Genomic DNA, 13,444 nt, shown 5'->3' with positions numbered 1-13,444 from the left:
ATGCAAAATCTGAATTTTAAGGAATTTTTATTATTTTATTATTATTTTATTAGTAATAAAATTCAATAACTTCACTCTTATTTACTGCAGTATTACCAAATTTACTGCAGCCATCAATTGTCTCCTGCTGGTCATACTACAACTCTTGGTTTGACATTAAGTAAAAAATCTGAATTTTAAGGAATTTTTATTATTTTATTAGTCATAAAATTCAATAACTTCACTCTTATGTACTGTAGTGCCACCAAAATCACCGGAGCCTTCAATTATCTCCTGCTGGTCATACTACAACTCTTGGTTTGACACTAAATTAAAAAAAAAATCTGAATTTTAAGGAATTTTCATTATTTTAGTATTGTTTTATTAGTAATAAATTCAATAACTTCACTCTTATGTACTGTAGTGTCATCAAATTCACTGGAGCCATCAGTTGGCTCCAGTGAAATTTTAGAGAAACCAATTTTTTGGAAACACAACCACAGAAATTTTATTCATACAGCATACAACACAAGTGAGTGATAGTGCACACCTGTGCAACAGCATTAAAATGTTAAATGATTGAAAATTGTATCACCTCAATAATTTCATTATTTATAAGATGAAAAATCTTACATCTAACAGTTCAGATTTACCTTATTAAAAAGTAGTGACTCAGTGCAAAAAGAAAAAAACAGTCATTAAGTTTTAAATATTTTTGTTTTCAATACTTTGTATGCTCGCCTTTATTTTTTTAATACAAACTTAATCCTCCTTGGTAAGCAGAATAACAAATTTCTAGAGAGGTGTTATGATATTCTTTGCAGCTTTCTTCGGCTGCTCATTGCTGGAGAGGTTGTGCTGCTCTGTCTCTTTCTTTGAAATATTTTAAAAACAGAATAAAGCAAGTAAGCAACACATTATGACTAAAACAGCGTTGCTGGGGGTGACAGAACCCTCTGAGGCCTCTTCTTGGGCTGTCCTTATTTCTCTCCTGTCTTTGCCTGAGATGGCACAGAGGTGAAGAAAGCAACCCCTGCTATCTGTAAACAAAGTAGTAAAACCTAACATACATTAAAACCTGCACCTTGACCAACATTTAGAGTATATACCAAAGTTATAAAAGTTGCTTACCACAGCCACTGCCTGTACTGACACAAATACAGTTTACTAGCACGATGCGACCATTTGATTTTTTTTAACCCTCACACTCTAATAAAACATTGCAGTCCGGAGCTCTGCACTATGATTCAAATCAAATCAAACTTTATTTATAGAGCACTTTTCATACAGTTAAAAAAATGCAACGCAAAGTGCTTTACAACATTAAAAACATTAAAAACAAGAAAACCCATCCCTCCCTCCCTCCATTCCACAGTGAAGTTTACCTTTTACCTTTTGGATTTAAAATGCTGTCACACAAAGCACTGTGAAAGCTTTTAATTGACAGCTCTTGCAAACATATTTATTAACATAGCCAATAATATGTTGAATGTGCTACAGTGTCTATTCAAGGTAATTCAAGTAAGCATGATGTAAACAATTCAGTCCAATAACTATAGTGACATAACGCAAGCTATTAAAGTGCTTGTAATTAGTGGGCCAGATAACTGCAAATATTACAAGAATCATTCATGTTGCCATACAAGCACCAATATTATTATTTTAACATTCCTGGTGAAGGGTTAGAAGTCCGTCCTGCAGACATGGGACGTTCTGTATGTTCAAGTCTAATCTTCACCTACAAACACTTGTGGACAGGAACAGAAAAAAAAGTAATCCAGTGCATGATCGGAAGTTTCATGGCAATGTTCATGTCAGTTTGATCCTTCTTGTGTAAGTGAAAATTTGGTGGTTCTCTGGGATTCAGCTGAGTCCTCAAAATGAAGAAAATAAGAATGTGTTCTGTAAAAATCATAAACATCTACCCTGAATGACAATAGAGTAGTAGCAGTAACTTGACTATGGACCCAAGAGGACAACGAGACCAGCAGACACAAACATTACTATAGCCTGGTTGAAGCACCGTGCTGAGGTCTGTTTGACTGACTTATGCTCCTCAGGGTAGTCTTACTTCTGTGGAGAAACCCAATACAGAGAGGTTTATTAGTTTCACTGAACAAAAACAGCAAAAGGGTGTTATTATTCATATCTTTCTCTGCCACTTTCTGAACAAGCTCTCTAGATTCTTGGGCTTTAACCTTTTCATGTTAGGTTAGTTTACAATTGAAAATGATACAATATAAAAATGTGAGATATTTGTGAGTTTACTTAAAACTTAAATATATAATTTTGTGTTATATATAACACTAATACATGCTTATCTAAAATTAAAAATCCCAACGTGAGACAGCAATATTCACATTTAACTTAAAAAATATGCTGCCTGTCAAGAGGGTTTTTCCTGCTTAACCTCTGTCGCAAAGTACAAAGTAGACAGACTTACATAATTTACACTTCACTAACAAGCACAGATAATACAGGTCACACACATTCATGGCTTTGATAAAGGTGTTAGGAGTTGACCCAGATTTACTTGCTTGCTGCTTGCATACCTGTTGCCCTCGGCGTCACTGGCTGTTTCTGGAAGCTCTTTGTTTCTGGTCTCAGGAAGCAGGAGGCCGAGAGCTCCGCTGATGATGGTGAAGCTGCTGAGGATGGAGATGGGTATGGCCCAGTGGTACACAGATAACATGTTCAGCAGTGGAGCCACTATAGAGCCTGCTCTCCCTGCTATGGATCCTAAAGCTGTTGCTGATTGTCTGAAAAAGGGAGGTCATATAGGACATTACCTCTCTTATTAGTTATTTGCTTTATTTTCACATCATCTTTCACACTTCTCTGGAAAACTCTCACCAACAGACACCAGAATACAAACTGTGAACACCTACCTAACCGATGTCGGAAACAACTCCTGCATATAGACAGCACAAACAGAAGCCATAAATATCATGCAGACACGTGATGCGACAGCTAAACATGTCGAAGCAATGGCATAACCTGAAGGGGAACAAAAGAAAAGAAATTTAGACGTGGAAAACAAAATTGAAATAGTAATTTTCCTAACCAAACCTAAAGGTTTACTTTCAGGAACAGCCAGGATCAGCATGGAACAGAGTCCTCCAATCAGAAGGACTGCTGTGAATAATATTTTTCTCCCCAAAATCTCCAATAGCCACATGGAGAGTAAAAGAGCAGGTACTTCAAAAACACCAAAAAGGAGCTGTGTCACAAATATGCTCAAGCCCAGGCTTGCCATGTCAAAATATAGGGAGTAGATGGAAAGGTTCAGTGAAAACCTATATAAAAAAAGACAATCTGATTAGTCATCTGGAAGTCATGCATTTACATCAAAACCAGAAAGCTGTTGCTTAAGATTTATGATGAATCTGCAGCATCTGACTATTAGCAATATGATTAAGTGCAATGAAGATATTACAAGTACTTGTACAAACCTTAAAACGACTACAAATGATACATTTTACTATTATACAATATTTCCCATTCTTTCAGACTTACCATGCCAGTGACACAATAAAGAAATATCTGGCCAGTAGTCGTGATCCAAAAATCAATTTAATGCCGCCGTCATTCACAGTGTTGGTCACTTTAATCTGCGGCAGAAATACTGGTTAATGTGGCATCCTCTTTAAAATCCTGAGTTTTGAGTAACTTGACAGACAAATGTTGTCCAAGCAGTTTTAAAGGAAAATGAATGTAACAGCCATTAAATCACATTTACAACACTGATACCATGCAAGGAATACTGAAGTAAAGCCTGAAGTAAATGCAAAGAAACACTTAATGAATAATAATCACTATTTTTAGTCTTTAGTTAAACAGAAGTATTACTATCAAAAACAGACAGATCATAAATAAATGTAAAACAGACACAAATTGTACATGAATAAATGGGCAATGAAATAAATAAATAAATAGATCAAATAATGTTCTGCCAAGATCATCACCAACAATGAATCTTAATATATAATTTTGGGATGCAATAAAGAGAAATTAAGTTAAAATATTATACATGTCATAGACAATGTGCTTGAAGACTCGTTCCTAAAATGCTGCAGTGGTTCAGTACCTCTTCCAGCAGAGAGTCTGGGATGGGACGTTTATTAATGGCTGCTGCTTTGATGATGAGCTTTTTAGCCTCTTCTGTCCTCCCTCTGTTTAACAGCCACCTGGCTGACTCTGGAATGAACCTGAAAGAGAATATGACACTTCCAGTTGTCTGTAATTTACAAAACAAAACAAACAACAGGCAAAGACAAAGAAAAAGAACACAATGCTCACCATATGTAAACAACAGTCAAGACAAGGGGAGTTGCTGAGATTAGTTGAGCCAGTCTCCACTTTCGGACGCCATAGATCAAACCAGCGAGGACGCACTGTCCGATTGCACCAAATAGCTGAGCCACACCTACTCCCCATGATCTTTTGGATGCCCCGATCCATTCAGTGGCTGTAATGACCAAAATATAAGACTAGTTACCTTTATATTACATTAACATGGTGGCATAGAAAAAGAAAAACAACCACTTGAAGAGTTAGTGTTAGGGATAGGTTTCAATGTTAAACATTTTAACTGCTGTAATTACTTATTTTACTTTCATGAATCAGCATGTATCATGTTAATCTTTTTCTTAATATTGTCATTATTTGTCCATCAGCTCTTCTGTCTTGGTAGTCACAAAACATCTGATGAGGTGTCTCACTCTGTCATAGACTGAAAAGACATGTGTAGCTATGACAACATCACCCACTGGTTTGTTGATGACTGTTTTGATACATGGACATTGAAATTTGGCCGTCCACATCTCGGTGTTTTTAAATCAGACATGTTAAGTGAGGGGTAAATCTGAGTAAGAACTTGAAGACAGAACACATGCCCTTCAGGTCACAACATGCCAATCACAAGGTAGTCCCGCCTTAAAGCATACCCTGCATTATTGTCCATTTTACTCTAAATGGAGCCATAATCAAGGTTCAAAGATCCAGGATATGGAGGCAACAGCTCTGGAGAAAAAGCTGTTCCTCAGCCTGCTCGTCCATGTTTTGATGGCACGGTACCTCCTCCCCAGCAGCAGTGGGACAAACAGGGAATGTCCTGGGTGGCTGATGTCCATGCAGATGGCCCGTGCTCTTCTCCACATGTGCTTAGCATACACAAAGTCCAAGTCCAGGAGCTCAGCTCCCACGATTGTCTTTGCCACATTTCCCACCCGGGACAAATCTTCTGACTTCTCCTGTACAGCCACTGTACCACACTGTGCAGCCCTGGCAGAGGATGCTCTTGATACTACCTCTGTAGAACTTTGTGAGTAGTTGTGGAGCCAGACCGCCCTGCTTCAGCTTCCTCAGAAAGAACATCCTCTGCTTGGCTTTTTTCGCCAGGTTGGAGGTATTTAGTGTCCATGTCAGATCCTTGGTAATGTGCATGCCAAAGGAATTTGACTGAGTCCACCCTCTCTACCTCTTCTCCACTGATATGGGGTGGGGACTGTATGACCCTCCTGGTCCTCCTGTAGTCTATGACGACTTCCTTTGTTTTGGTGGTGTTGAGGACCAGGTTGTTGTCTGCACACCACTTTACCAGATGTTGGAGCTCCTGACTGTACCAGGTCTTGTTGTCTCTGATAAGGCCTACCACTGTAGTATTGTCGGCACTTTATCGGGGTGTTGGAGGATTGGGTGGAGACACAGTCCATGCTGAAGAAGCTGAAGAGTGTCAGACTAAGCACACAACCCTGTGGTGTGCCTGTATTCATGGTTGTGGTGTTGGATGTCAGGTTCCTCATCCTGACATTTTGAGGCCTGTTGGTCAGAAAGTTCACAATCCATGAGCATAGTGTGGTGGAGAGTCCGAAGCTGGTGAGTTTTTCTACCAGTTTATGGGGGACTACAGTGTTGATGGCACTGCTAAAATCCTCAAAGAGCATCCTGACATCTGTGTTTGGCTGCTCCAGGTGGATTAGGGCTATATGAAGTGCAACCGAGACAACATCCTCTGTACATTTCTTCATCCAGTACGTGAACTCATGGCTGTCCAGATCATACTTCATCCAGATAATTTACTAAATGAAGACCATGCTGCATTAAAGCAGACCTCAAACTAACAATTGAGACCATAAACTCATTCGGAAAATGTTTACTGAGGTAACAAAACAAGTCGGAGGCAGATTTATTTCCTCCTAGACTTCCATACAGTTGGACCGCTTTGCAACCAAAGAAGTCAGCAGTTAGAAAGAATGCAGATTTAAAGCACTTTCGCATTCACTTCACTTTTCACCCAGAGGCTACGTCCATCTATTATATACAGTCTGTGGGTTCGATTGACTTGTAAACTACTGATGTAAAATATTCAAATATTGGCAACAAAATATACTAGCTATTAAAAGTAAAAATACTTATTTCCCAATAACCTGTAGAGCAGTGGAAGTATAAAAAATTAAAGAAAAATTGTTCAAACAAAAACTGTGCAAAGGACTTTCTTTTTAGAAAATGTCAATAGGCTTTTAACACAATTTAAATTTTACAAACAATTAAATAATCATTCAGAAAACAATTAGTCAATTAATCTATAATAAAAACAGTTGTTAGTTGCAGCCTTATGCTAAATATGTAGAAACTCAGGATACATACTTAGTACAATACAGTTGACCCGATATCCTCCAGCTCCAACTCCAACTAAGAACTGGGACACTAAATATAAATAGACATTGGGGCATAGGGCTGTTGTCACAGTGAATACCAACTTCATAACTGTTGGAATTTGAGTTGCTCGTTTGCGACCGAACCTGCAAAAAAAAACAAAACAAAAAAAAAAAACAGATGATAACCACAATGATGAAGTGTAGATAGACTGGGTAAACACAAAAAAAAAAACAAATTACAGAAATAGCTTTAACCACGAGCTGCATTTCAGGGAAGGAACAATTTCATCTATGCTAAAGCTTCTGCAAACTTTCATTGCCACCATGTGTTTCACATTGACCTAAAAAGCATTTACGTACCTGGTCAGGTTTATTGGAAAAGGATCAGTTGTAAAATAGTGATTACCGTATTTTCCACAACATAAGGCGCACCGGATTATAAGGCACAGTCTCAATTACGGGGTCTATTTCTGTACTTAAGCCATACATAAGGCGCACCGTATTATAAGGCGCATGCTAAAACAAAGTAATGGAAGCAAAACAGTGAGTTTGGTTGAACTTTATTCTATTACGTATTTAAAAATATACACATTATTTTTTGATCAATCTTCTGTCACAAATCCATCAAAGTCCTCATCTTCTGTATCTGAATTGAACAGCTGGGCAATTTCACCATCAAACATGCCGGGTTCCCTCTCGTCATTGTCGGAGTCAGCTTCATTGCCGGGTGGCTGTTCAGCAATGATGCCGGCTTTTGCGAAAGCTCGGAGACAGTCAAAGCAGATACCTTAGCCCTGGCATCCACAATCCATTCACATATGGTGGCGTAACTCGCCCGGCGCTGCCTCCCAGTCTTAGTAAAGGTGTGCTCGCCGTCTCTCATCCATCGCTCCCACGATGCTCGCAACTTCACTTTGAACGCCCTGTTTACTCCAATGTCCAGCGGTTGGAGTTCTTTTGTTAATCCTCCCGGAATGATGGCAAGCTCCGAATTCATTTGCTTCACTTGGTTTTTCACAGTAGCGGTGATATGGGCGCGCATGGAGTCGCAGAAACTCTGTTTTGTCTTCTTAACTTGGCACAATTCATTCTCCTGCTTCCTCCACTTCCGAACCATAGATTCATTGATTTTGAATTCTCTCGCGGCTGCTCTATTCCCATTTACAACCGCGTAACTGATAGCCTGTAGTTTGAATTGGGCCTCGTAAGCATGTCTCTTCGCTGATGCCATTTTCGGGGGTCCTTAGCCAAACAAATGTTGTTTTGCAGCATACCGGTAGTACAGTATACCTGCCTACCGGAGGCGTGGCGGAGGTAAGCGTAGGTACTGTACGTACCTTTACGTAATGTTCTGTAATTGGTTTATCGCTGCCAGCACATGTAGTGTACGTATTACGTCCCTGTCGGCGGGAAATGGTCCGACAGTCAATCAAGCGGAGCGGGTTAGGTGGAACTCAGTGCACATATAAGGCGCACCGGGTTAAAAGGCGCACCGTCGGTTTTTGAGTAAAGGCTTTTAAGTGCGCCTTATAGTGCGGAAAATACGGTATATTCTGTCCTGTGAAACAAACACCTCAGAGTGACTCTCTTGTTTTTATGGTCACAATTAGTTGATAAAGAAACGTTGTTACCTTTGAGCAGTGTTGGGCTAACTGACTCCCAGTCTTTAAGCTAAAATGCTGCTGGCCGTATAGCTTCATGTTTACCATTCAGAAGTGGTAACCAACCTTCAGGATTACAGCAAATACGCATATTTTTCATATATGTCAGTTGAGTTATAAAACATATTCACATTGAATTTAGACACAGTCAGCTGTGAGATAATGAATTCAAGAAGACATAACTTGGACTGCACCATATTTGTATTGCTTTCTGGCCTATAGTATGAATTGTTATAAATTGCATATTGATTAAAATATATCAAATCCTATACAGAAAAAATAAGTATATCTTTGAATCATAGACTGAAACACATAATTCTTGACTGAAATACACTTACGATTCAGCAGCAGGTCCAAAAATGAGGAAACCAAGAACCATTCCAGCCATAAACACTGTTTGTAACACTTGAACCATGTTACCCCGACCACAGACCAGATCAAACTGTAAAGATTTTAAATAGAAAAAAAAGTTCAACTGAAGGTCATAATTAACTGAGAAACAATGTCAGTTTGTCAACACTTACATCAGTGACTATGGTGGCTTCATACAGCATGTTTCCATACACCCATCCATTCAGACACCTGGTGGTCTCATTGAGTCCATTTTCTCTGATGGCATCGATGTCCCAGTCCACAGGGACGAACATCTGACACCTGCTGAAGCTCCCGTCCTCCTCCCGAGGCAGAGTCAGGTTCAGCTGCTCCTCTGTGGTCAGATTAGGACCAGCACTGAGGATCCAGTCTGTGTTACAGCGTCGCTCTGGATCGAACTCGACAAAAAGTAAACTTGCAACTGCAAAAGACTGAATTATATTTGGAAAGCAAAGTGCAAACAGATTTATCTGCTGGAATAATCCAAATTCTCCAATGTTCCTCAGAACCTCTCCAAAGTCTGCCATCCTGATGTTGGTTACCTGGTTAATGCCTGTTTCAAGAGACTGCTCCACAGGTTTTGACAATATCCAATCAATAAAAGTTAATCAGTTTCCAGAGGCTCATCCTGAGTAGTGATTGCCAAACATGGGCCTGACCTTTCTGTCTTTAATTCAACCACAGAATGTTACCTAAATGACATCCTTCAATACATCTAATTTATCTCTATATCTCTCCAAAAGTCTCTTTATGAAGTTGTTGTCAAAATCAATGCATAAATACACATCACCTAAAACAAGGATGGGCAACTTTAATGACAGAGAGGGTCACATTTTTTCCCCCCAACACTACCGGGGGCCACATTATAACTATGAATTTTAATCATACTCTTCTTCATATAAACATATTTTTCATCTAGGAAAAAACAAAATAACACAGACATTGTGGCAATTAACAATGTTTGTTGTACTTGTTTTACAATTGCTAACATTCAAATCCTCTCTTGTAATGCTTCTGTAAAAAACATGTATTTGTAATCTATGAAGAAAGTACAATAACAATTAAGAGTAAAGTGCAGAACTTCAACACAAAGTGCAACTGTTAACATTTATGTTTGCAACGGCTTAATTGGAACTATTTCTACACAACCCTCCAATTCCACATGACGTTTCAAGTAAGGTCCTGAAAAGACCCTGCCTCAGCAACATTTTTCCTAATGAGATATCTGTGGCCTCCCCTGCTGCTGCACAATATTCTGAATGTTAGTGTCAGTTTTTGTGCTTCCAATTTGCATGAGCTGGAGTAGTTTCATCTGTCAGCCTGTTTCTCTCTTTTGATTTAATGTGCTCCATAGTTGAAAAGCTGCTCTAACAGATGCAAGTGTTCGCAAGCATGCTGGCCATCCATCCATCCATCCATCCATCCATCCATCCATCTATCCACTATCTGCTTAATCCTCATTGGGGTCACGGGGAGGACTGTGGGAGGAGCGCCATGCTGGCCATCGAAAGTGAAAAATCCCTAAGCAACGGGAAATGGGACTTGGGTAGCATATTCATTAACTTCACTCGAATATACTGTAGTGTCACCAAAACACTGCAGCCTTCAACTGGCTCCTGTTGACACCAATGTTATTCCTGCAACTTGAAAGACAGCTACTTTTGATAAAACTGGGCTTGTAGCATATTGTCCACCTTACAACAATTTGAAAGAGGTATCATTAATGTTTTGACAAAGTATATTTAATGAGTTATTGATGCCGGAAGTCCGAATCTGTAAATATCTTTCCAACTTTACTGAACCGTGGCCCCGAGGAGCAGTGGTGGGGGTCCTTTATTTTCATTTCTGAAAGGTGGCAAGCCTACGGACCACACCAAATGGTGCTGCCAGCCACATGCGGCCACGGGCTGCCTGTTGCCCATCCCTGATCTGAAAGATCTAAATGTGTTGCTTAGAAGAAAAATGTATTCCAACAAACTGCAAAGTTGGAGTTGCAGCAGCTCTGTATTTTAAAGAATTTGAGAGATTGACAGTAGTCTTTGAGATAATGTGAGAAAAGAATGAAGTGTTAACAATAAAGTGCTGTCCCTGTGCAGTTCATTTCTGAGTTTTGGTGTCTCGAAAAGCTTTCAACCAAAACTACAAAATCTGAGCTGGCATGATTTTAATCGCAGCTTGGTGCTTCAAAGAATCTTAAAGATTGGCCTTGACCTAGACTCTAATCTGAACTTCATTCATCACATCTCACTATGATTTTTACAGGAGACATTGAGCCCAAATTTTAAAACACCCTGAGCTACAGCAGTTCAGCTGAGGGTACAACTACAAGTTAGTCATTAATTCAATCAATCATTAATCCTTACAGCCTCGGAGCTGTGTTCTTCCATCAATCAGTTATAAGTTGCAGTTTATATCCTTGTCTCTATAGACTTGTACAATATATATAGAGTGAGGATTTTGAAAGAATTAAAATGATTATAATGTATTTTTTGATGAATTAGAAGTCATCAGGATACTGACACACGTCTTCAGCCCTTGAATGAAATTTGATTTGTGATACAAGGATGTAAAAATATAATGAGACATCAACCTGTGCAATCATGTTTCATGGTTTACTCATTAACCACCTGTTAGCTGTAGCTAAGTGTCCTGCAGGTCAGAGCTGATCAATCATAACGGATCGACAACTGCTGTCTCCATGTGCTGTTCGTTAACGATCAACAGATATAAATAAATCTACATTAATGTTTCTGCACAGAACTCTGTTACTGATGAATGTTCATCTCAGTTCAGTTCTAAGTTAATATCTGAGCTCTCACTGTTAGTGTCTTTTCCTTCTAGCCTTGGTCTGGATCATTGCGAACATCTAGTCTGATGTGGACTAAGCTCCAGAGAACATGAACATCCAGCTGTGGTTGTCTGAAGAGCCATTTATTGCATGCGTTTACACATCTTTACAGTTCAGATTTGTTAAATAATGTAGTTTTTAAATGTGCAATAAAGGAAATAATGAAGCTCCTGCCCTGAATGTGTTGATGTTTTAATGCAGCATATCTGCTATAAATAACATGGACTTTTAATATTGTATTTCTGCTACAACAGCAGAGATGAAGTTAAAGGTGAAGAATGGAACGTGTGAATACTAAGAACAGAGAATAATAAACTGCTTAAAGAGTTGGTCTGAACTTATGTGAGTGAAAGCTAAACTGGATATGATTCACTGAGGATGTCATCCATTCAGTCTCCTTCTTCACAACCAGATGAGGTTTTCCTTCTGTTGGCTTCCCTTAGAAGATCCTCACAGCATCAGTATCAACAGCAGAGGTTCATTTTAAAGTGACTCTGGAAAGATTTCCTATTTCATATAGTTTTACAAGAACTGAAAGGCCTGTAGTCACTTCAGCTTTAGGGGAGAGGATTTTATTATCCAGCTTATCTGTGCTGCAATTTAAATGTAATAACTGTAGTGTTCATCATGACTTTGGTCATATTCTGGGTTCATTTTTCCAATCTACGCTAAGTAAGAAGTACTACAACATGTGAATCAGTCATTAAACAATGTTAACGACTGTAGCGGCCCCTTGGATTCACTCAGCAAGACGGAGAGAGTTTCAAAGTGGTGTTGATTTATTCTCACTCTCGACAAGCACCGTGTACCATAAGCACCGTGAAAACTACAGAATTAAACAGATTACAAATGCCTCACTGTAGTATCACAAACAACTCACATATAAATCATATTTACATCTAATACAAATAAACGCAACTCATCTGATAATAATGCATATTTAACATTTTCATACCTCATTCCGCCGTTCCAAGGGCGCTAATTTAAGTGTTAGCCATCAGCTAGCATGCTCTCCAGCTCGATATACACACACACACGTCGCTGTTCAGAGCTACGAATACAGGATAATGAGGTAAATCACAATGTAAACCTTTCCTTAATACAATTCAAACAGATAAATGTGATGTATAACTAGTTTTTAGACAGCTTTTACCGTTTCTCCGACGATGCGTGAGCACAATGTTGTTTAGACAAAAAAAACAGGAAGTTCGGCGTCACAAAAACCGCCGAAGAAGAAGAAACGCGCCCTTAACAAAATAAAAGCGGAACAGACCACAAGGTGGCACTGCAGGACTACAATATCTTCTTAATACATAAACAATACTGTGCAGGAGAATAATAATACAATTTATCCGACATTTACAACGACTAGAGAGTAGATTTACTGTTTTCTCCAGTTTAACTTCAGAGACTCAGCAGATATTCAGGACTACTGACAACACAGAACCTTAACCTCACTGTTTTAATCATATTTAGGTTTTCTAAATGTTACATTGATGTGAACCAGTATCTCCACTGACAGTTTTGTTAAGGAAATGTATCACATTACACTAACACAACACACTTCAGCTGTTTACATAAAACAACACAAACATCATTAGCTTAATGCTACGTTAGCTTTAATCAGGCTACGACTGAGCAGCTAGCTCGGTTAGCACTGCTAATTTACATTAAAGCTAACATTTTCTTGATGCTAACTCTCTTCTCTGCTCAATACACACACAAAAAAATTACATCAACATCTGGAGTGCACGGCACACATTATATCTGACACTAAAGTTGCATATAAAATATGCGGATGCCACTGACTCAGCGGCGTTCACAGACATTTTGGCGGGCAGGTGCTCAGTGGGAAAAAAAGGGCACCTTGTGCAGTGTGTAAAAGCACTGGATGCCTTAATATAACAGTGTAAGATTTGAAAAAA

At 38.9% G+C, this 13,444-nt stretch overlaps 1 protein-coding gene across 3 annotated transcripts; it reads right to left on the bottom strand.

Annotated features, from left to right (window-relative positions):
- Positions 1 to 495: 495 nt before the first annotated feature.
- LOC111577987 (solute carrier family 22 member 13-like) lies at positions 496 to 12,705 on the bottom strand. Of its 3 annotated transcripts, none has more exons than XM_055014025.1 (12): positions 12,673 to 12,705; positions 12,475 to 12,570; positions 8,824 to 9,005; positions 8,638 to 8,741; positions 6,628 to 6,782; positions 4,279 to 4,447; positions 4,067 to 4,187; positions 3,496 to 3,590; positions 3,061 to 3,275; positions 2,868 to 2,976; positions 2,532 to 2,738; positions 498 to 2,052 (listed from the first exon to the last, which is right to left on the bottom strand). In XM_055014025.1, the coding sequence occupies exons 3-12, from the start codon at positions 8,944 to 8,946 to the stop codon at positions 1,983 to 1,985; spliced, it is 1,368 nt and encodes a 455-aa protein (XP_054870000.1). In that variant the 5' UTR covers positions 8,947 to 9,005; positions 12,475 to 12,570; positions 12,673 to 12,705; the 3' UTR covers positions 498 to 1,982. The 3 variants fall into 3 exon arrangements, with proteins under 3 accessions (XP_023140305.2, XP_054870000.1, XP_054869999.1); XM_055014024.1 differs by having other exon boundaries at positions 8,824 to 9,102; positions 12,673 to 12,690; XM_023284537.3 differs by lacking the exons at positions 12,475 to 12,570; positions 12,673 to 12,705 and having other exon boundaries at positions 496 to 2,052; positions 8,824 to 12,466.
- Between the last annotated feature and the right edge of the window lie 739 nt (positions 12,706 to 13,444).

This window comes from Amphiprion ocellaris, chromosome 10 (assembly GCF_022539595.1).
Source record: "Amphiprion ocellaris isolate individual 3 ecotype Okinawa chromosome 10, ASM2253959v1, whole genome shotgun sequence".
In the NCBI taxonomy this organism is placed as follows: Eukaryota; Metazoa; Chordata; class Actinopteri; family Pomacentridae; genus Amphiprion; species Amphiprion ocellaris.
This window is presented reverse-complemented; position numbering and strand designations above follow the sequence as displayed.